The 23,474-nt window shown below is 45.2% G+C and overlaps 2 protein-coding genes across 51 annotated transcripts; both read right to left on the reverse strand.

The window, feature by feature from the left end:
* Positions 1-9,654: 9,654 nt before the first annotated feature.
* LOC141026033 (uncharacterized) lies at positions 9,655-10,314 on the reverse strand. Its single transcript, XM_073501980.1, has one exon. It carries the CDS (start codon positions 10,312-10,314, stop codon positions 9,655-9,657), a length of 660 nt encoding a protein of 219 aa, XP_073358081.1.
* A 5,910-nt stretch (positions 10,315-16,224) lies between these two features.
* Positions 16,225-23,326, reverse strand: LOC141025628 (uncharacterized). 50 transcript variants are annotated; one of them, XM_073501428.1, is made up of 14 exons: positions 22,251-23,133; positions 21,744-21,847; positions 21,365-21,434; positions 21,128-21,257; positions 20,869-20,989; positions 20,489-20,563; positions 20,309-20,410; positions 20,064-20,188; positions 19,528-19,798; positions 19,236-19,363; positions 18,788-18,951; positions 17,520-18,707; positions 17,302-17,404; positions 16,225-16,589 (listed from the first exon to the last, which is right to left on the reverse strand). In XM_073501428.1, exons 5-9 carry the CDS (start codon positions 20,956-20,958, stop codon positions 19,612-19,614), a joined length of 579 nt encoding a protein of 192 aa, XP_073357529.1. In that variant the 5' UTR covers positions 20,959-20,989; positions 21,128-21,257; positions 21,365-21,434; positions 21,744-21,847; positions 22,251-23,133; the 3' UTR covers positions 16,225-16,589; positions 17,302-17,404; positions 17,520-18,707; positions 18,788-18,951; positions 19,236-19,363; positions 19,528-19,611. The 50 variants fall into 47 exon arrangements, with proteins under 50 accessions (XP_073357529.1, XP_073357528.1, XP_073357559.1 ...); XM_073501427.1 differs by having other exon boundaries at positions 19,236-19,367; XM_073501435.1 differs by lacking the exon at positions 19,528-19,798.
* Positions 23,327-23,474: the final 148 nt, after the last annotated feature.

Below are 23,474 nucleotides of genomic sequence, written 5' to 3' on the forward strand. Positions count from 1 at the left end.
AACTTAGGCTCAACCGATACTAACTGATAATTGTTGAAGAAGAAAGGTGGGATGCCTACCGGGGCATCCCCAAGCTTAGATAACTGAGACTTCTTGAAATATTATCTTGGGATGCCTTGGGCATCCCCAAGCTTGAGTTTTTGTGTCTCCTTAATTCCTTTTATATCACGGTTTCCCTAAATCTTAAAAACTTCATCCACACAAGACTCAACAAGAACTCGTGAGATAAGTTAGTATAAGCCAATGCAAAAACCTTATCATTCTCTACTGTAGCAAATCACAATAATTATTATTCAACATTGCATACTAAATACCTCTGCATATTTAATACTCATATCCTCAAATAGAATCATTAAACAATCAAATATATGCAAACAATGCAAACATAACAGCAATCTGCCAAAACAGTACAGTATGTAAAGAATGCAAGATTCATCATACTTCCCTAACTCCAAAAATTATGAAAATTTTACCACACTGTAGAAAATTTATCAGAGCTTATTATGCAAAAAGTTTCAATATTTTATCACATTCTGACTTTTCTAGGGAATTTTTGCAACAGCGGTAAACTTTCTGTTTTCAAACAACAACATGTATACTTGCAAAATAAGCATGGTGAAGGCTATCCTTGACATTTTTATTGAAAATAAAGATGCAAAACATTATTCTAAATAACAGCAAGCAAATCCTAACAAACTAAAATGACGCTCCAAGTAAAACTCATATCATGTGACGAATGAAAACATAGCTCCAAGTGAGGTTACCGATAATGTTGGAGACGAAAGAGGGGATGCCTTCCGAGGCATACCCAAGCTTAGTTGCTTGGATATTACCTGGATATTAACTTGGGGTGCCTTGTGAAGGAAATATGCCCTAGAGGCAATAATAAAGTATTATTTATTTCCTTATATCATGATAAATGTTTATTATTCATGCTAGAATTGTATTAACCGGAAACATAATACATGTGTGAATATATAGACAAACAGAGTGTCACTAGTATGCCTCTACTTGACTAGCTCGTTAATAAAAGATGGTTATGTTTCCTAGCCATAGACATGAGTTGTCATTTGATTAACGGAATCACCTCATTAGGAGAATGACGTGATTGACTTGACCCATTCCGTTAGCTTAGCACTCGATCGTTTAGTATGTTGCTATTGCTTTCTTCATGACTTATACATGTTCCTATGACTATGAGATTATGCAACTCCCGTTTACCGGAGGAACACTTTGTGTGCTACCAAACGTCACAACGTAACTGGGTGATTATAAAGGTGCTCTACAGGTGTCTCCAAAGGTACTTGTTGGGTTAGCGTATTTCGAGATTCGGATTTGTCACTCCGATTGTCGGAGAGGTATCTCTGGGCCCTCTCAGTAATGCACATCACTTAAGCCTTGCAAGCATTGCAACTAATGAGTTTGTTGCGAGATGATGTATTACGGAACGAGTAAAGAGACTTGCCGGTAATGAGATTGAACTAGGTATCGAGATACCGACGATCGAATCTCGGGCAAGTAACATACCGATGACAAAGGGAACAACGTATGTTGTTATGCGGTCTGACCGATAAAGATCTTCGTAGAATATGTAGGAGCCAATATGGGCATCCAGGTACCGCTATTGGTTATTGCCCGGAGACGTGTCTCGGTCATGTCTACATAGTTCTCGAACCCGTAGGGTCCGCACGCTTAACGTTACGATGACAGTTATATTATGAGTTTATATGTTTTGATGTACCGAAGGTTGTTCGGAGTCCCGGATGTGATCACGGACATGACGAGGAGTCTTGAAATGGTCGAGACATAAAGCTTGATATATTGGACAACTATATTCGGACACCGGAAGTGTTCCGGAGAAGTTTCGGATAAAACCGGAGTGCCGGAGGGGTTACCGGAACCCCCCAGGGAAGTATTGGGCCTTAGTGGGCCTGAGGGGAGAGAGAGGGCAGCAGCCCAGGAGGTGGCGCGCCCCCTCCCATGAGGAGTCCGAATTGGACTAGGGGAGGGGGGCGCGGCCCCTCTTTCCCTCTCCCTCTCCCTCTCTTTCCTTCCCCCCTCTCTTCCTAGTTGGACTAGGAAAGGGGAGTCCTACTCCTACTAGGAGGAGGACTCCCCCTCTCCTTGGCGCGCCCCAAGGGCAGCCGGCCTCCCCCTTGCTCCTTTATATACGGGGGCAGGGGGACACCTCTAGACACACAATTGATCAACGATCTTTTAGCCGTGTGCGGTGCCCCCCTCCACCATATTACACCTCGATAATATCGTAGCGGTGCTTAGGCGAAGCCCTGCGTCGGTAGAACATCATCATCGTCACCACGCCGTCGTGCTGACGAAACTCTCCCTCAACACTCGGCTGGATCGGAGTTCGAGGGACGTCATCGAGCTGAACGTGTGCTGAACTCGGAGGTGCCGTACGTTCGGTACTTGATCGGTTGAATCGTGAAGACGTACGACTACATCAACCGCGTTGTGTTAACGCTTCCGCTATCGGTCTACGAGAGTACGTGGACAACACTCTGCCCTCTTGTTGCTATGCATCACCATGATCTTGCGTGTGCGTAGGATTTTTTTTGAAATTACTACGTTCCCCAACACCTTGGGCATCCCCAAGCTTAGGGTATTGTCACTCCTCATTCTCCTCATATCGATATCTTACCCAAAACTTGAAAACTTCAATCACACAAAACTTAACGGAACTTTGTGAGATGGATTAGTATGATAAAGACAAATAATTCACTTTGGTACTGTCAAGGACAAGATTCATAATTGTTTCCACACAATTCCTACTGTAGCATACCATTTCCACAATTTATATTGAGCAATATAGGCCAGAGAAACTAGAAAACAAGCAAACTATGCATTGAAAACAGAATCTGTCAAAAACAGAACAGTCTGTAATGATCTGGATAACTACCATACTTCTGCTACTCCAAAAATTATGAAAATTTTTGGACCACGTGAGAAATTTGTATATTAAACTTATTAAAAAAGAATCAACTCAAAAGCACTCTTCTGTTAAAAATGAGACTTATTTTCGTGAGCGCAAAAGTTTCTGTTTTTCAGCAGGGTCAAATCAGCTATCACCCAACATGATCCCAAAGGCTTTACTTGGTACTTTATTGAAACAAAAGCAATAAAACATGATTACTACAGTAGCATAATCATGTGAACACACAAAAACAGTAGGTAAAAGTGTTGGGTTGTCTCCCAACAAGCGCTTTTCTTTAATGCCTTTTAAGCTAGGCATGATGATTTCAATGATGCTTGCATAAAAAATAAGAATTGAAACATGAAGAGAGCATCATGAAGCATATGACTAGCACATTTAGGTCTAACCCACTTCCTATGCATAGGGGTTTTGTGAACAAACAACTTATGGGAACAAGAATCAACTAGCATAGGAAGGCAAAACAAGTGCAACTTCAAAACAATCAACACATAGAGAAGAAACTTGATATTATTGAGATATGTAAGAGCATAAATTCCTTCCTCATAATAATTTTTGGAAACATCATGAACGGATTCAACAATATAACCATCACATACAACACTCTTTTCATGACACAAAAGCATAGAAATTTTGTTACTCTCCACGTAAGCAAATTTATTCTCATGATTAGTGGTGGGAGCAAACTCAACAAAATAACTATCATGAGAGTAAAAATTAAAATCATGATGGCAAGTTTTATGGTTATCATTATTCTTTATAGCATAAATGTCATCACCTTAATCATCATAGATAGCAACTTTGTTGTCATAATCAATTGCAACCTCCTCCAAAATAGTGGATTCATCATTAAATAAAGTCATGACCTCTCCAAAACCACTTTCATCAACATAATCATCATAAATAGGAGGCATGCTTTCATCATAGTAAATATTCTCATCAAAACTTGGGGGACTAAAAATATCATATTCATCAAATATAGCATCCCCAAGCTTATGGCTTTGCATATCATTAGCATCATGGGTATTCAAAAATTCATACTAACAACATTGCAATCATGCTCATCATTCAAATATTTTGTGCCAAACATTTTATTGACTTCTTCTTCTAACAATTGAGCACAATTTTCCGAACCATCATTTTCAAGAAAGATATTATAAAGATGATCAATAATATGACGCAACCTCAATTCAATTTTTTATGTAGTTTTCTTTTATAAACCAAACTAGTGATAAAACAAGAAACTAAAAGATTCAATTGCAAGATCTAAAGATATACCTTCAAGCACTCACCTCCCCGGCAACGGCACCAGAAAAGAGCTTGATGTCTACTACGCAACTTTATTCTTGTAAACTCGTGTTGGGCCTCCAAGCGCAGAGTTTTGTAGGACAGTAGCAATTTTCCCTCAAGTGGATGACCTAAGGTTTATCAATCCGTGGGAGGCGTAGGATGAAGATGTTCTCTCTCAAACAACCCTGCAACCAAATACAAGAATTCTCTTGTGTCCCCAACACACCTAATACAATGGCAAATTGTATAGGTGCACTAGTTCGGCGAAGAGATGGTGATAAAAGTGTAATATTGATGGTAGAAATATATTTTTATAATCTGAATAAATAAAAACAGCAAGGTAGCAAATAGTAAACGGGCACAAAAATGGTATTGCAATGCTTGAAAATGAGGCCTAGGGTCCGTACTTTCGCTAGTGCAATCTCTCAATAATGCTAGTATAATTGGGTCATATAACCACCCCCTCAAAGTGCGATAAAGAATCACTCCAAAGTTCCTATCTAGTGGAGAACATAAGAATAAATTGTTTGTAGGGTACGAAACCACCTCAAAGCTATTCTTTCCGTTCAATCTATTCAAGAGTTCGTACTAAAATAACACAAAGCTATTCTTTCCGTTCGATCTATCCTAGAGTTCGTACTAAAATAATACCAAAGCAAATTCATATTCATAATACTCAATCCAACACAAAGAACTTCAAAGAGTGCCCCAAGATTTCTACTGGAGAAACAAAGACAAGAACGTGCATCAACCCCTATGCATAGATTACCCCAATGTCACCTCGGGAATCCACGAGTTGAGTGCCAAAACATATATCAAGTGAATCAATACGATACCCCATTGTCACCACGAGTATTCAATTGCAAGACATATATCAAGTGTTCTCAAATCCATAAAAGTATTCAATCCGATAACAACGAAATCTCAAAGGGAAAAACTCAATTCATCACAACAAGATAGAGAGGGGAAAACACCATATGATCCGACTATATTAACAAAGCCCGCGATACATCAAGATCGTGACATCTCAAGAACACAAGAGAGAGAGAGAGAGATTAAACACATAGCTACTGGTACAAACCCTCAGCCCCGAGGGTGGACTACTCCCTCCTCATCGTGGTGGCCGTCGGGATGATGAAGATGGCCACCGGAGATGATTCCCCCTCCGGCAGGGTGCCAGAAAGGGTCTAGATTGGTTTTCGGTGGCTACAGGGCCTTGCGGCGGCGGAACTTCTGATCTAGGTTAACCCCGAGGGTCTTCGGAATATTTGTGAATTTATAGGGTAAAGAGGGGGTGCGGGAGGCCACCGAGGTGGGCACAACCCACCTGGGCGTGCCTGGGCCCCCAGGCGCGCCCTGGTGGATTGTGCCCCCCTCGGGGCACCCCCAGGTGCTGCTCTAGCCCAACCTGGGTCTTCTGGTCCATAAAAAATCTCCAAAATAGTTTCGCGGTGTTTGGACTCCGTTTGATATTGATTTCCTGCCATATAAAAAACAAGCAAAAAACAGCAACTGGCACTAGGCACTGGGTCAATAGGTTAGTCCCAAAAAATGATATAAAGTTGTTATAAATTGATTGTATAACACCCAAGAATGATAAAATAACAGCATGAATACTTCATAAATTATAGATACGTTGGAGACGTATCATCCTTCAACACCGCCTTTCACCCATAGACCAGTGGACAAATAGAGTGAGTAAATCAGATAGTCGAGGATATGCTAAGAACTTGTGTCTTAGCTTATGGAGCCAAATGGGAAGATTGCCTTGGCAGAATTTTCCTAAAATAACACTTACCAGTCTAGTATCCAGATGGCACCATTTGAAACTTTATATGGATGGAAGTGTTGGACCCTTCTCAACTGGTCGGAGCCCGAAGAGAGCACCATTTTCGGGCCTGACATTAAGCAGAAGAACAAGTGCAGCTGATTTGGGAACGTGTGATGACCGCCCAATCAAGACAAAAGGCCTACACCGATTCTTATCGTTGCCCCATAATCTTCCAGACCGGAGATCACGCCTACCTAAAGGTCACCCCGCTCAAGGGAAATCAACGCTTCCATGTCAAAGGAAAGCTTTCCCGAAGATATATCGGACCCTTAAAGATCACCGGAAGGCAGGGAGAAGTTGCCTACCAACTTGAGATACCTCCAGAACTAGCATATGTGCACAACGTCTTCCATGTCTCTAAACTTCAAATATTTCTTCAAGTCCCCAAGAAGCCAGATCTCTACAAAGAGATCGATCATCACACCATCGATCTTCAGCCAGATCTCACTTATCGCGAAATCCCAATTCGCATTCTTGACGAAGCCGAACAGCGGACGAGAAGACGCACCATCAAGTATTTCAAGGTTCACTAGAACAACCACACTGAAGAAGCTACGTGGGAACGCAAAGACTATCTCAGATCTGAATTCTGTCTTTCTTTAGTGTCTAGCTAGGGAATCTCATGGATGAGGTTCTTCTTAGGGGGGGAAGGTCTGTGACACCCTGAGTTTTATGATCTTGTCTTGAGTCAATAAAGAAATTTTTGAATATTTATGATATTTTAGTTTCAATTTCCATTTATTTTGTTTTTCTTGCATTGCTTGAATTGTTTGATTTCCATGTGCTCGTAATCCATAGAAAATCCCTAGGACAATTCCCTTCACCTTGTCTCAAACATCACCCAAAGATCATCACAAGTGGTCAGGACCTAAAAGTATTTTATTTACAAATCATTTTGGCCCCAAAAACTTTAAAGTCATTTTGTTGCCTAAAACCATAAAACTATGGTTTGAACTACAAGTATTTATTTTTACTTAATAGATGCTCCTTAAAAAAATCATATTTAGGGTCTACTATATATAAAGACCACTATTTCCATGATAAAATATGTTTGAAAAGTTTAAAACCCCCCTTCTTAATTATTTCTGGAATGGCCAGAAATGGCAAATAAAGGAAAATATTTTTTTGTATACAAAATATTTGGGAAAATTTGGAGACACTCATATGGTACTTGGACATGAGTATAAGTGGACCAAATCACCCATAATTTGTGTATGCAAAATTCAAATATTTGAAATACTTACATAGGGATGTTTCTCCAAACATTTCCAAGTAATTCTCATAGCCATGTTTTGACCTCATCTCCTAACCTACCAAATTTCACTTGATTTAGATAAGTATTGCTATTACTTTTGTGAAGTTCAGACGTGTGCCACGCCGACTCAACATTTAATGTCCCTTTGTTGAACCATTGAAGTTGAGAGCATACTCCTCCACACACTCCGTTTCTTCAAGAATCACCCTCATCTTCGTCGTTTCATCCTCATATTCGTCATCATTCAACGAATATGAAGGCATGACGTCGGTGTAGAAGTACTCCTCATCAGAAGCCAACATGTTTGTTTTAAAGTAAACAACGAGAACATAAAAATGCACTTTGGCATTTGTCTGTAAGATGTCTGTCATGGACGGCGTGGCAGGGGCCGAGGGTACCTAGGCGATGACCCGATTCAGGGGAGTACGACGTCCGTGTGCGGCAAGGCCTGGGCAGTGTTTGTCTTGAGAAAGGAGTGTAGGATTGTGAAGAAAATGTGAGCTGCATGGGATTTTGGGTGAGACATAGCTGTCGGAATCCAACATGGCAGATGGCTGGAGTTTAAAAGGTTTCGTTCAATTTGATGCCAAAAAAATGTTTGAAGGATTTTGATTTCCAAACCAGTCCAACCCAATTTGATGAGCCGCCTTGAAGGCGTGAAAGTGTCTAAGGCCAACTCCACCGCGCGACCCCATCATGTCCACGCGCGTCCGTTTGGGGTAAAACTGACGAACCAGACGGCCCAGCGCGCGGGCGCAGACGGACTTTTGTTCGTTTTCTGTCCACTTTCGACCCATCCCCGGGCCAAGTTTGCGCCGCTTTTGGGGTGAAACGGATAGCACGCGGACGGGTGGGGCGTCCGCGCGTGTCCTCCCTTGGCCTGCCCGTCGGTGGCACAGGGACGCCTTTTTCTATCCGCCCCCTCCCTCCCTCCGGCCGCACCCCCTTCACTCTTCTCCACTCTTCCCCACGCCGCTGCCGCTGCCATTGCAGTTGTGCAGCTCGGACGCGCGCTCGCCCTGCCCCTTCCTCCCGGCGCCCCTGAGCTACCCAACCACGACCACCTGATTTGCGCACCCGCCGGCCAGATTTGGGGCGGATCCGGTCGGTCTTGAGCTCGCCCGACTGTGGGAGGCCGCGCCGCGCCATGGACTGGCCGAGCACCAGGCCGGAAGGCCCTGGCAGGGCCGCAAGGCCACATGCAGGCAGTGGCTCCTCCTCTAGCCGTTCGGATCTACACTGTCGGTGGTTCGCCGGTAGATACACGAATGGCGGTCGGCCGGGCTCGGTGCTAGCCCAAAAGCTCGTCGGCGCTCCGTTGCCACTCATTAAGTGCGACCACTGCCCAAAGAAGGCCGTGCGTCGCGTGTCTACAACGCCGGAACATCCCGGATGGGTGTTCATCAAGTGCTTAAACGATGGGGTATGTGCTCTTTTTAGCTTCGGTTGTGCTCTTTAGATTTGACTAGTTGTGCTAACTTAAAAAATTTATTGTGTAGCATGGATGCAAGTTTTGGTATTGGGAAGAAGAGTACATCAATATATTGATAGAGCGTAATTTAGTAGATGTTCGTGCACTTTTAGATAGCATAGGCTAGAGATGAGACTAGTGCACTTGTTGCTAGATTAGAGGCCAGACATGAGACTAGATGCGAGGAAGCAACCTCTACTTCTTTAGACTCAAAGAAAAAAGAAGCACACAAGATCGAGCCTCCTCCGCAGATCAATAATGAATACATCGAGAAGGCACTAATCCAACTTACAGGAGCAGTTATGGAAATTGGATATCTTCTAAAATGTATTCTTGTGGTTCCTGTTTTCTTTAGTCTTACTTTTCTAGTCAAAATTTGATGATGTATTCCCATATATCAAAAATGAATGATGAAAAAAGTTAAGGACTTACAAAGAAAAATGTACGCGCACAGAATGCGGCCAGGATGCGTCCGCGCGTTGGGCGCACGGCCACCTCATTTTAAAAACAGCCTAAACATGACCCCATTATTCTATCCAAACGAACAGAATCCGAACAAAACAAACGTCCGTTTGGGTCGCGCCGTCGAGTTGGCCTAAACAACCCGACTGGGCCTAGTCGGCTCTCGATCCTTCTTCCACGTGTACGGGGGAGGACTGATTTGTCGCTTGTGTAGTACAGATCCACTATGCCCGCATGTGTTGTGGCCTTAAGTGGCGTGCTGGTAGGTCCTGGTACAGCCCAAGCCCATGAAGCTAGCCGGTCCGGTCGGGTCGGCGGAGCAGGACAAGCACAAATGTGGCAACGGAATTGGGTGGGCGCACAGTCGTTTTTTCTATAATCACTTCCCCACTTTATTAAATTAAACCAGGAAGTTCATCAGACACAATACTCAGAATACAATCTGAAGGATAAGTCTCCCACGGAACTGAAACGCTATTACAAAAGCCGAACCGGGCGACCTCATGAGCCGCTTTATTCGCCTCCCTCCGCGCCCATGTAGCTTTGAACTCCCCCAAATTTGTAGCCAACCCCTTGATCTCTTCCACTATGATGCCCACCGCCGACAGATTTTGATCTTTCTCGTTCAGCATTCGGGCCACGTTCAGACAGTCGATCTCCAGGTGGAGTTTGGGTACTCCTCTTTGTAGAGCTAATGCCACCGCCCTCCTGCATGCCCGTAACTCGGCCATTTCTGCCGTTGTGATGTCCGGAAAGAAAACAGCGTTCGCACCTCTAAAAGCTCCCGCTTCATCTCTGAACACTACCCCAGTGCCTCCTCCCTGCCCCGTCCGCGACATAGCTCCATCAACACTGGCCTTTATCCTGCCCGATGCCGGTGGCTCCCATCTTGCTCGTTGGGTTGGTGCAGTCAAGCTTTCTGGCCGCATCCGCACTTTCTTCCATTCATCCATAAGCACTGCTACTCTTCTCGCCACCATCTTGGCCTCTTCTATTCGTTTCCCATCTCGGGTGTCATTTCTAGCCAGCCATATAGCATATAATCCTTGCACCATCGCTGACTTGTCATCCTCCGAAGCATCGGACATCCACTGAAGCATCCATGATGCGACCGAACCCTGAGTGCACATCGAACTAGGTGGGTTCGCCACCCTCGCACCCAATACCGAGTTCAGCTCCTTCCAGAAAAGCATGGAATGATAGCAGCCCCAAAATCTGTGATACATAGTTTCTTCACGTCCACACGCTGGGCAAAACACGCCAGGCTTGATCCTTCTACGAAGAAGTTCAGATCCGACCGCCAAGCCGTTCTTGATCAGCCGCTGCACGTGTATCAACACCTTCCCCGGCGCGTCGGTACCCCACAGCGCCAGCTAACTCCGGTGGTTCACCGCCGTAGATGACGAGCCCGGCTGTCCAGTTCTCGCCCTCTTCTTCTCCATGCATAAGTGATAAGCTGATTTTACTGAGAATTTCCCATCCTTCGTAAAGTTCCATGCTAAGAAGTCGTCTGTACCCAGGCCACCCACACAAATCTGAAGTATATCTGAACATCATCTTCTGTAAACATTGCTTCTAGCTTGTGTCGATCCCATCCTGATGCCGCGTCATTTAGGAGGTCGCTCACCCTCGTCATCCCCGTCACATACCCTTGGCCCGGTGGCCTTAGGCTACCCTTACGAGGGATCCAATTATCATGATGAATGCGGATGGACGACCCATCACCCACCCGCCATATAAGACCATCCAAGAGAAAGTTTCTGCCATGCAAAATGCTCCTGAAGGTATATGATGCACCACCGGGGCAGGTTGCATTGAGGATAGACCCATGGTCATAGTAGCGGGCCTTGAGGACGCGGGCGCATAGAGATGAAGGGACCTGCAACAGTCGCCAGGCCTGCTTAGCAAGTAAGGCCTTGTTAAAAGCTTCCATGTCTCAAAATCCCATTCCTCCCTCCTGCTTACTGTCACACATTTGCTTCCATGCAATCCAGTGAACCTTTTTCTCACCATTAGCTTCACCCCACCAAAAGTTAGAAGAGATAGATGTCAGATTCCCGCACAATTTCTTGGTGAGCTGAAAGCAACTCATGGTGAAAGTTGGGGTTGACTGGAGCCCCGATTTGACCAAAACCTCACGAGCCTTCTTAGATAGATCTTGCCCCTTCCATCCCGTGACCTTCCCTTTTGCACTCTCCCGGGCATATTTAAAAGTTCCCTCCTTTGATTTCCCCACAGCTGTGGGCAGCCCCAAATATTTCTCACTTAGAGCTTCGGATGTGATCCCGATCACTGCCTTAAGGTGGTCTTTGGTATCATCTGTGCTTCCTTTGCCAAAGAAAATAGAAGATTTTTGCAAGTTAACTTTCTGTCCCGATGCCACCTCATAGTCTCCGAGGATTGTTTTAAGGGCGAGAAGATTACTCTCAGAACCTTCAAGGAACACAATGCTATCATCCGCAAAGAGGAGGTGGGTGACCATGGGGCCAGTGCTCCCAAAAGACACCCCCTTAATGTCTCCAGAACTTTGTGCATTCTTAAGCAGCGCCGAGAATCCCTCCACACAGAACAAAAATAGGTAAGGCGATAAAGGATCACCTTGCCTGAGACCCCTTGTCGGCAGAAAAGAATTTGACACCCCCCCATTGAGTTTCACCGTGAACCTTGCCGACGTCACACACCTCATAACCATTTGAATCCAATTTGCATGAAAACCAAACCTCTCCAACACCCTCCCCAGAAAGCTCCACTCCACCCTATCGTAAGCCTTCATCATATCTAACTTAACCGCGCACAACGGCTTCCTCCACCTCCTCATTCTGATAGCATGCACACACTCATATGCCACCAGAACATTATCCGTGATGAGCCGTCCCGGTACAAAAGCGCTTTGCTCTTCTGAGATCAAAACCGGAAGGATCCCCTTGAGCCTATTGGCAAGAACCTTTGTTGCTATTTTGTAAAGTACATTACACAAACTGATCGGTCTAAACCGAGACATCAACTCCGGTGAATTGATTTTAGGTATCATCACAATAATAGTGTCATTGAAACATTCTGGTGTCGCTATCCCATGCAGAAACTCCTTCACCTGACTTGCACACATCCTCCTTGACTAACGACCAGTGTCGTTGATAGAACAAGGCCGGAAAACCGTCCGGGCCCGGTGCTTTCGTAGGGCCCATCTGAAATAGAGCAGTCTCTATCTCAGCATCAGTGATCCCGGCTGTAAGCTTCCCATTCATCTCGTCCGAGACTACTGCAGCAATGTGTTGTAACACACTGGCCGCTGCATGTGAGCCCTCAGACCTGAACAAAGTAGCATAGAAGTTCGCAGCCAAAGCACGCATATCTTCATCAGAATTGCAGAGCGTGCCATCCTCCCTACGAAGAGCTTTCACGTTTTTCCTTCTTCGATGAGACGCCCGGTTCTGGAAATATTTTGTGTTTTGATCGCCCCACTACAGCCAGTCAATACGTGAGCGCTGTTTATAGTAAATCTCCTCCATCTCATACAAATCATGTAGCTGACTCTCCACATCCTTGACCTCCTGAAAGTAACCGGTCACCAGCGCCCTTTCTTTCGCGTCTTTTAGCTGTACCTTTAGCTTGCTGATCTGTTTGCGGAGAGAGCCAAAAACCTCGCGACTCCAAGTCTGCATGGCCTTTGACAAGGTGCCCAACTTGCTGCACATCCCCGCCCGCTCCCCATGCTGCAGTTTTGCTTGCTCCCAGGCCCTCAGGATCATTTGTTCATAATCATCGTGCCGTGTCCAGGCCTCTTCAAACTTAAACCCCGTTTGTTTCTTAAACCTCCTAGCATCCAGTGATGCCGCCGCCCGGATGACCAATGCCGCATGGTCGGACTCCTCCGTGAGAATGTGCTTGACCATCGTTTCAGGGAAGAGGCTCAAGAACTCATCATTGCATGTGTCCCTGTCCAGCGGACCTGAATATTTGGGGATGCAGGCCCGCCCAATGCGATGTAGGAGCAGAAGCGCACGTCCGGACACCCCGGCCTCGCCCCTTGCTCCTCTGTACGTGGCACCGTTGGGCTGCCCGCATCGCCCATTGGCCAACGGGACCTATGCGGTGGGTGTACTCACTTTGTCGTTTCCTACTTCACCTCCTTCACTCCTCTCCTGCCTCGTCTGGTTTTGGTTGGCGCACACACTTGAGGCCAACTCCACTGCACGACCCAAAATTTATACCCATTTTGTTCGGATTTTCTCTGTATGGATAGAAATAATAGAAATAAGGAGAACAAACGCCGGATAGAGACCGGACAAACTCACTCCACCCAACGCTGCTACCTTATTTTCATCCCATTTCACCAGCTGTCCGTCCTCGTCATTTCTTCGAACACGTAGCAGGCATAACGAACTCGCCGCCACGGCCGCTCCTGCTCATGCACGCCCTCGCCCCCGTCGCGACCGCATGCCCGCCGTCACGCCCGACGCGTCGCCGTGCTTGTGCCCTCGCTCTCGCCGCGCCCGCGTGCACGCCTCGTCCGCCCAAGCTCGCTGCCACCCGTGCGGCCGGACCCTCGCGCCTCCTCGTCGCACGCGTCTTCCGCGGCCGGCCCGCCGCAGCGGCGTCTTGCCTCGCGCCCAAGCACCGGTCCCCCACGCGCTTGCGCTCCGCTCGGGCCGCGCCCCTCCGCGTCCGCGCGTCGCCCCCGCGCGCTCAGCCCCACCGCCCGTCGCCCACCATCGCGCCCGCAGCCCCGCCCCGCGCCCGCGCACGCCGCCCCCTGCGCGCACCCGCGCCATGGCCGCCCGCTCGCCCTCTCGCCGCGGCGCCCGCGCGCGCTCGCCCGGCCCCTCCTGAGGCCGCGCCCGCTGGCCCTCTCGCCGCGGCGCCCGCGCGCGCGCCTGCTCGCCTCGCCGCGCCCGCCCTCGCCCTCGCCTCCCCGCCTCGCCTCGCCGCTGCCTCTCCTTCGTCCTCCCTCGCCTACCATAGAAAAGGAGAGTGTGACAGGTGGAGTCGAGGGCGGACACACACGGACGACGAGGACGCGAAGACGTCCGCTTTATGTCTGCTTTGGCCCCAAACCAAGAGCAATCTTGATCTGGAAATGGGGCAAAAGCGGACACAAACCGGACGAAACGTCCGTATGCTCTCATGCATTGGGTTGTTGGGTTTGTCCGTTTTACCTCAAAAGGACACAAACGGACGATTTGGGGTTGATTTGGGTCACGCGGTGGAGTTGGCCTGACATTATTATAGTCTGATTTGAAGTGCACTGATTTAGCTCCCAGAGCTGTTAAGTGGCGTGTCCAGCCGCGATGTTCCTTATCAAGTTTGTTGAGAAAAGCATTAGTATTATCTTTTGGCAAATCCACACAAGATATCACAGCATTTTTATCAAGCACAAATGGAATTCTTTTTGCAAATCCACACAAGAAATTTGGCGCTCCAAGACAAGACCATGGTGTTGATGTGTCACTGTAGCATAAGATGCATTCCTCTTCCTACCTTTATACTTCAACCGTTTCTTTTTAGTCTGTATATAAGATTTGGTCAGAGCCAAACATTGTAAAGTTTGACTAAATTTATAGAAAAAAGTATCAACATCTACAATAAAGTTATATGTTATGAAAACTAATTTCATCATGCATCTAATAATATTGATTTCATAGTGTGAATGTCCATATCTTTTCCTACAAAGCTAGTTAAATTTTACAAAGTTTGACTTTGACCAAATCTTATATGCAAACTAAAAAGAAACAGAAGGAGTACTCGTGGGGAGACTAGGATACCACGCATTAATATGTCCACGCTCGCTCTCACAGCGTTCAAAAACTGTCCTTTTATTTGCTTTCTTTTACTTTGTTCAATTCCTACCCGACCAATTTTCAACAAGTTTGTGTGTCAGAGGCGAACGAACCCGTGGTTGGATGGTTAGAGGGACAGTGATATCCCTAGCTCATCAGGGTTCAAGTCCTGGTGCTCGCATTAGATTTATTTTATGATTTCCGGCGATGCGCTTTCACTGGGAGGAGACGTTCCCGTCGACGACGAGGTGCCTACGGTGACTTCGTAAATCTCAAGATGATATGCCGGCTCAGTCTCTCGAAGGTCCTCATAGGGGTGAGTATATGCGCGTATGTATGAGCGCCTGCGTCTGTACTATGTTAAAAAAAAGCATGTGTGCCAGAGCTAGAAAATCAAAAATGGGACGAGAGGGGTTACAAATTGACAGGAAGCATGTAATTTTTTCTTTTCTTTTCTTGTTAGAACTGCAAAGCAACTTACTGCTGACCGTCAACAACTGCTAGTAAGCAGGAGTACCACTTACTGAAATTGTACGAGGGCCAGATCAATTTTTTTTTAGAAAAGGCCAGATCTTTTTATTAGTGAATTCAAGTCAATGTATTCAGTTTTTTTTTGCAGAAAAAAAACCTTTTTTTTCAAATGTATCGGCAGATCTAATACTGAATCTCCGACAATAGGCTGTCGTGACAGGACTATTCAACTGTCCAACACTAGATGAACCTGGACACAGAGAAAGAGGTTCCTAAGGGACTTGTTTTTGAAGTGTTTGTTAGAGAGAAAAAAAGTACTCCCACCGTTTCAAAATATTTGTTTTTTTAGAGATTTCAACTAGTGACTATATACGGAGCAAAATGAGTGAATCACACTCTAAAATATGTCTGTGTATATCCGTATGTAGTAGTCCATTTGAAATCTTTTAAAAGACAAATACTCCCCGCCCCAAAATTCTTGTCTTAGATTTGCTTAGATACGGATGTATCTAATACTAAAACGTGACTTGATACATTCATATTTAGACAAATCTAAGACAAGAATTTTGAGATGGAGGGAGTATTTAGGAACAGAGGAAGTACTTGTAGGTTCTCTACATCACTTAGCATACTAGATGACCTGGTTGCGCCAACGGCGCAAGAAGCGAATTAGAAAGAATGTTAGTAGTGAGTAAGTAGGAGATGTAACTGGAAATATAATGCAATGTGGATTGTATTACGTCATGTATTAACCACAAATCATGAAATCAATACCAAAGAACCAAATAATGTCACCACCTCTGTACTAACAACCAACATTGTAGCATAAGGAGTATCACAGGAGTGTTTACTTGCACATCAGGAGTATCACAATTACAACTAAAGAGGCATAGTCCTCACTGCTGTCCCTGAGCCCTTCACAAGGAGAGTTCCAAGCCTCGCAACTTCTTCCTCCAGCTCTTCACATGACCCTCAGTTACGAACCTCGTCCCTCGGCTATGATTATTTCAAGATGAAATCAACATGTTATTTCTCTCACATGGAACATGTTCAGAATTTAGTCAGTCTCACTAATCCTTCAGCTACAAAGGCAGAAAGAAAAATGGCATGATCAATAACTAAAAAAAACTGGAACAATAACGCTTGTAGCATTAAAAAACCGAGAAAGTGAATTGAGAACAACAGAACAATTATTTGTAACAACGGCAAGCTTGGCTGATGTAAAATGATCACTCAGAAACTATATCTTTAGAACCAAATTAAAAAGGAACAAAATAATCTAATACTCCCTCCGTTCAAAAATAACTGTCTCAACTTTGTACAAAAACATCATGTATCTTTAGGACCAATTTTTAGACCATGGTCCCACATAAATCAAGAATTAGACATATCAGATTGCAACATATTCATGGTCAGTTACCAATCATGTCACACCAAGGATTTGCACATATAACCTGAAATAACTGCAGCTAGCTTGAAGTCTAAAATCTACCGGGTGACAGACAAAAGCAATACCACCAAACCTTATTCTTATTGGACGAGCACAAGATTTATGAGAAGATAACACATAAAAAATCCTATTTGGTTTCTGGATGCATGCACTTTCTGGATTGTGCACATCAAAGCATGGAAGGACATTCCTAGGAGAGCCATTGTAGCACAACGAAGTAAACCAAAAATCAAAAAAGAGAAGTGAGTTTGTATCATGTAATTTAGCAATGTATCAGCCCATATCACCATTTATTTTTCAGAGACCAAAGAAAATGACAGAAGTTTCCCTATTCTTTCCTGTACCTTTCTACCAGAATGCTCTCTATTTACGAGCGCCACACAGACTATTTCCACTTGGCGGCTAGCCACTTGGCGGCAGGTTGGACACAGCAATCCTCGCCGCGAGCTGCAGAAGAACCACACACGCACATACGTCAGGCCAGGAGACACGAACACGGGCGCCGTGAGGGGGGAACGGAACGGACCGGAAGGGGAGAGACAGATCGAAAGAGGGAACGTACGGAGGCATAGTCAGGCTCGGAGACGTGGAGGGCTTTCTCCTTCCTAGCAGTTCTTGAGGGTTTCTCCTTCCTAGAGATTTGCATAAATGGACAACATAGCCATGCCCTTCGTTTGGTGGGCATGTTTTTTTTTCAAAAATTGTGTTGCTGGTGCTCTCAAATAATTAAATGGATTAGTTTGAAATTCCAGATTAATCTAATGAAACTCCCAAATATATCTATAAATATTCCAATTTACCGAAGCTTAGCTTTGAGCCATAGGTTTTACATAACATTTCAGTAAACGTTCTTTTACACAACTTCCATAGTATACATGACTTAAAAATAGCTTGAACCGACAATAAGTTTTCAGCCCAAGATAAAGAAACACACAAAAAAGTACTATGAGATCAATGGAAACAACATATTGATGTATAGGTTAATAAATAAAGAATCGTCTACTCAAAAGGAAAAACATGGCATCATTATATGGATGTGAAAAGCGTAGATAGGATATGTATGTTAGTTAACGAATCTCGAAGGTGACCTAGTAAATACCAAGAGGCCTATGCAGAAACAACTAAAAAAAATTTCTTTTAGTAAATTATGTATGGATGTAGATCGACACTTTGGGTGAGTGTGTTCCGGTAATCAGCTGCAACACACCGAATCAAAAATCATGAACTGAGAAGTAGGTGATCTAAAATGCATTTGTTTAAACTAAGCCAGCAAGAATAACACATTAGATTTTAATCTGGATCCTTCATGTAAAGAAATAACATAAAAAGAATCAAGAATTTCTCAATTTATTCAACAAAGAGCAGTGAAAGTGAAACATAGCAGGCACACCAAATAAATCTGGGCACATATAGAAACATTCCTAACATTCTCACACATAAAAAAGCAGCTAACCACCCGTTGCGCCGATGGTGCAAAGGGCGACAGCAAACCAAGCATTCAAATCATGCACGTAAAATTTGTTTAAGGACTGATAATAAGATCCTTAATGTATAAAGAAATAGATACTTAGGTAGCATGTTAATACATAGTGATATATGTTACAGTGCATGCTAGCATGATAGCCCAAAACAAAGTTGTCAGCAGTTCATGATAGGAAAGCAAAGCTATACAGGTAGCCTGAACCATGATTGGACTTGGTCCAGTGGGGTTTGTATAAGCAGCATGCCCAGCATTTACAAAAACATTAGCCTACAAAATAAAAAAGCTATAAGAATACTTAAACCTTGTGAATCACTTGTGTGATAGTGACATAGTAGAAAAATGCATACAGGAGATGGCCCCATTCTAAGCGTCATCATTGTCCGTCCAAGCTCAAAAGCATAGCCCCCAGATGTTGTATCGCTATTCCCAACTCTGTCGACTCATTCTGGATCTGGCTTCGCACAGATGTATCACCAGTGGCAGCATCTCTCTGAATACATTGTGCGAGATGCTGAAATAGAAATCAGGTGAATGGAGGTAAGTCTACACAAAAGTACGCATTTAGCTCTTCCGTTGTCTAATAAATTATTTGTGAGTAAAAAATAATTTAGAAGACACAAAGCTACATCATAGCACTGCATAATCAGTTGCCGAAAAACAAAGCATGAAATTCTAACAGCAGAAAAGCATCAACAGTCCTATGAGCATTGTGTTCAGAGAGTAAGATGTGTTATCAGGAAAAAAAACACATAAAACTGAAAGAGGCATGATTGTATATAGATAGATCGATACAACCTTGTACAGGCGGTCTTCGGGCAAGCATCGCCTGCAGGTTCACTTCAATTACAGCGCCTCACATGAAACCAACGATGAAAAGTCTACCATCAACTGCTAAGCTATCCAGAGTGCCTTGGAGGTAAGATCTGCCTACGTTGTCCAGAATGACATCAAGGTCTTGTAGAGATATTCCACATATTACAGTTATAATGTATATGAAATTGACGGGTATAACTTGGTAAAGCCAAATAATTTTATTTTACTTTTGCATCAGGGCATCAAGCGTCACAAGAGGATGGCAGGATAATACCATTTCCATTAGTTTCTTCTTCGATACGTGCTACAAAGGTTTTGTAGTTTCTGCATATATCCACACCTTAAACGTCGCAAGCGGTTAGTTTCTCTTTGGCTTTCTAGAGCGGCATAACAGAGTTGCTTCCGGAAAACAACTTTGTACCATATATACTGTATCTATCTGAACCAATAAACCTGCAGTGACAAAAATCTTGATTCCAAGGCGCTTTGCAATCTGTATAGCAAATGTGCCAATTCCGCTTGATCCACTGTGGATCTGCATACGACTGGAGATAGGTCGACATGGAAAAAAACATAGGCATGAAAATTCCGTTCCAGTTCAATTCTCACAACATCAAATTGTGCACCTCTTTTTGCATACAAGTGATTACTAAACCATTTCATACTCCATTCGAGTAGCACCATTCAATACTTTGTTGTTTTTCAGTTAGTCAGAGCATGTCAATTTGGTGATGACTAAGGAAGATTCACGTTCTGCAATCCTAACAAACAAATTAGCTAGATAGATTTTCCTAAAGGGAAGGGATTCACCTGGGGAGATGGCTGGTCATGAAGACGTGCAGGCCACCTCGGGCAAGCCGGCGGCATCGGTCAGCGACGCCCTCTCTAACACCGGGAGCAACAGCCTCGGCGGCACCACCACCTTCTCCATGTACCTGCGTAAGCAACGAGAGCAGCTGCATGACCTCAAGCCAATACAAAATATTCAAGAAATCAATCAATCAATCAGTACACAATATTCTCTTAGTTGTCCCAATCAATCAGGAATTGTGTACCTTTTGAACAGTTATCGGAAAATCCTCTTCTAGCCACTTTGTATCTTTGATGACTTCTTTTACTGGCCTCCCATTAATTTTGGCATTCAAGAAATTAGGAACCTACTCAAGTGGAAATCATCAAATCAGTACTCCAAAGCACTACCAACAGAGTAGCCATGTTTGTAATCATATCTTCACCTGAGTTGTTGAATGGTTTCCCCAAATAGTCATATTTGTCACTCTGTTATAAAACACATCAGCTTTTAATGCTAGCTGCAAAAACATTGTGAATGACAGATTAGTCTTGTCATTTGTTGAAATAAAATAACTGAAACATATCAGAAATAATTAAGATTCATTGAGAGTATAACACAGCAAGCAAATGGCAGTGCCTGGTCCTTTCAACTATCTACTATTTTTTTTACTGACGACACAAGTCATAAGTTTCTTTTGCAGCTAGATGAACATACACAAGTTATCTGTTGGCCTACATATGACAAAAAATTTAACATATGGCAGAAAAATTAACATTAGGACCAAGGCAGAATAAAAGGACTAGAACTTGTAGTTTTGGGAACCTGGCTGGCAAAGACTAATGCAAACTTTATCCATGACTGCAGGATAAAGTTGGCAGTGGATAAATTCAAGAGATAACAGAGTCTCTGCATGGCAGCTCAGAAGCAGGTATACACCATTAACCTGTCCGTGGAAATTGATAAGCGTATGATTATTCGAAACAAGTGTATGATCATTGGTCACATAGCTGACACAAATTTGATTTTGCAAAAATGGAGGGATATTAGGAGATAAAGTTTCAGTTTTTTTGTCACACCTAACCTTCTAATTCAGCCAGAGCAAAGAGCAGAGCATGAGAGACTTGAAGAGTCGGAGAGGAGCGGCGCTCTTGTCCTGTAGGTGGTGCTGACCTCCATTTCCAGATCCAGCAATCTCCTCTCTCGTCTCCTCACTGAAGAAACCAACATGCCATGTAAATGCTTCAGTTTTGAGAATCAGTGCACATGAACTGCACATGTTCGCTTGCATACTGAAACTGAACAAAAGGGAGGGTGCTACCTGCAGCAGGGAAGGGAGCAGGGACCTTGTGCGGTGCATTGTGCGGGACATAAGAGTATTGAATATTGTGCTGAAATATGGAACATTGGATAATCTGATGTTAACATTGCACAGCAAAGAGGAACCATCACAGTTTTAGTGGCACACCACTGAATTTCTACTTCTGAATATTGACAGTACAATATACTCAGAAGTTTAATTTCTGCTACTGAATATTAACAGTACACCAGTATTCAGTTTATATAAACAACAATATATTCTCTGAAGTTTTAGTTGCTTTCTTCAGTCAATCTTACCCGATGCAGTCAAAATTTTCAGTTTTGACAAGTCTTGTGATAATTCTAGCAAATTAATTGTCAAGATTGATGGCACTGCTTACCATCTCTCTCGGGAGCACATTGTCTTCTGCTTCCTTTGCAGTTTTTTCAGATATACCCACCGGCATTGACGAACATGACACATTCATCTTCATGAGAGCAGGCACTGAAAGGGTAATAAGAACAGGGAGCAGTATAAGATGAAGGTTTCTTCGCAGGGAGCAGTACACAAAAATGAACCTGATCGGAGGGAACAAAAATGAAGGCTTTTTAGCAGGGAACAAAAACTTCAGTCATAGCGTGTGAAATAGCCTAAGAAAGGTTAACTCTAAACCTAAATCAGGGCCATTTTCAAGCAGGGGAGCAGCCAAGGCTAACTCTGAACCAACTCAAGGATTTGGGGGCTGCACCATTCCTAGTGCTTATCAATCCGAGCCAACTCAAGGATTCCTATCCAGATTCTTATCAATCCGACCTTATGAATCCACTTGTCAACTCATGGACCGCAACAGCCTAATCCACGGCAAGACCAGCGAAGGACGGTAACTTGACATGGTGGAGAGCACGACCTGCGCGGCAGTCGGCTCGCCTCAGCCCGGAGACGGCGACGCGCGGCCCGGAGACAAGCATCATGGACTCCGCCTCCACCTTCTGCGGCGCCGGGTTGGTCGGGGTCGGGGTTGCAGGCTGGCGGCGCCGCCTCCCAGCCCGCGTTCCAGGCGAAGTCCATGGGGTGGCCGACGGATCCGGCGACCCATCGTCTCCTTGGACCGAAAGCACAACCTTTTCGGTGGCAAGCCGGAGCAGAGCGCGGTGACGACAAGCCAGAGCAGAGCGCGGCGAGGACGAGCCGGAGCAGAGCGCGGCAGAGGCGAGAGGAGCAGAGCGCGGCGTCGGCGAGAGCCATCCTCCTGTGTCTTGTGACGAGAGCTCTCCGTGCCGTCCACCTGCTAGCCTGAGGCGCGGCGGACGAGAAAGGCAGAGGTACGGCGGCACAAGAGCAGGACGGAGCCGGCCGCCTCTGCGTCCCGCGCTCCTCCTGCTGAGGACGACAGTGATAGCGCCGTGGACCACCGCGGGGAGAAGACTGGAGCTGCGGCCTCATCCCGCAGGACGTACCCGCGAGCGCCGGTCGGCGTCACCTATCCCGCTTCACCGCGCACCGCGGATCTGCTTCTCCGGTGCCGATGCCTCACCACCGCGCACCCCCTTCTCCCATCTCCTCTGCAACGGCTCGCTCCCTCCTCGATCTCCCATCCTCTTCTTTGCTACACCATCATCGATCCACACCTCCCCTGCCTCTGAACTCCGACGCGGGATTGGGATGGGGGCTCCTCCGTCGGCTGGGAAGGGCTCGAGATGAGGAGGGAAGGGAAGAGGCGGCGGCTGTGTGGGGGGAGGGTGGGGAGTGGAGAGCGGGGGAGGAGGATGCACGCGGGGCTCGAGGAGCACCCCACGTTCTCGTCGTCCCCACTGCAGTAAAATTCCCTCACGTACGCAAAATCGAAGCAAAACCACCTAATTCTCTCGACCCCACAGCCAACGAGCCCCACCCGTCACTGACCTATGAAGCTGCTGCTGATGTACAGAAGGACCAACGGTTGACCAAACGCCAGCAGACAAAATCGATGAACAGTAAAAGATTGAACGGACGACGAAGCTCAGCGCGCGCAAGGCCTCCAGAATGGCGGGTTGCCTAGGAGGGTTTATATGTTCAATGACGTGCAAATGGGCATAAATCTAAACGCGTAAAGGTCCACGAGCTTGTGCTAGGTGCAGTGTGCCTAAAATCG

Source organism: Aegilops tauschii, chromosome 6 (genome assembly GCF_002575655.3).
Source record: "Aegilops tauschii subsp. strangulata cultivar AL8/78 chromosome 6, Aet v6.0, whole genome shotgun sequence".
Lineage (NCBI taxonomy): Eukaryota > Viridiplantae > Streptophyta > Magnoliopsida > Poales > Poaceae > Aegilops > Aegilops tauschii.

Excerpts from the sequence above, each read along its gene's own strand:
- LOC141026033 (XM_073501980.1), bottom strand. The coding sequence starts at position 10,314 with ATGGTGCAAGGATTATATGCTATATGGCTGGCTAGAAATGACACCCGA.
- LOC141025628 (XM_073501425.1), bottom strand. The coding sequence starts at position 20,958 with ATGCAGAGACTCTGTTATCTCTTGAATTTATCCACTGCCAACTTTATC. Across the intron at positions 20,189-20,308 it reads TTCCGATAACTGTTCAAAAG|GTACATGGAGAAGGTGGTGG; the intron begins GTACACAATTCC and ends TTGCTTACGCAG. Across the intron at positions 19,799-20,063 it reads ATGACCAGCCATCTCCCCAG|TCGTATGCAGATCCACAGTG; the intron begins GTGAATCCCTTC and ends ACCTATCTCCAG.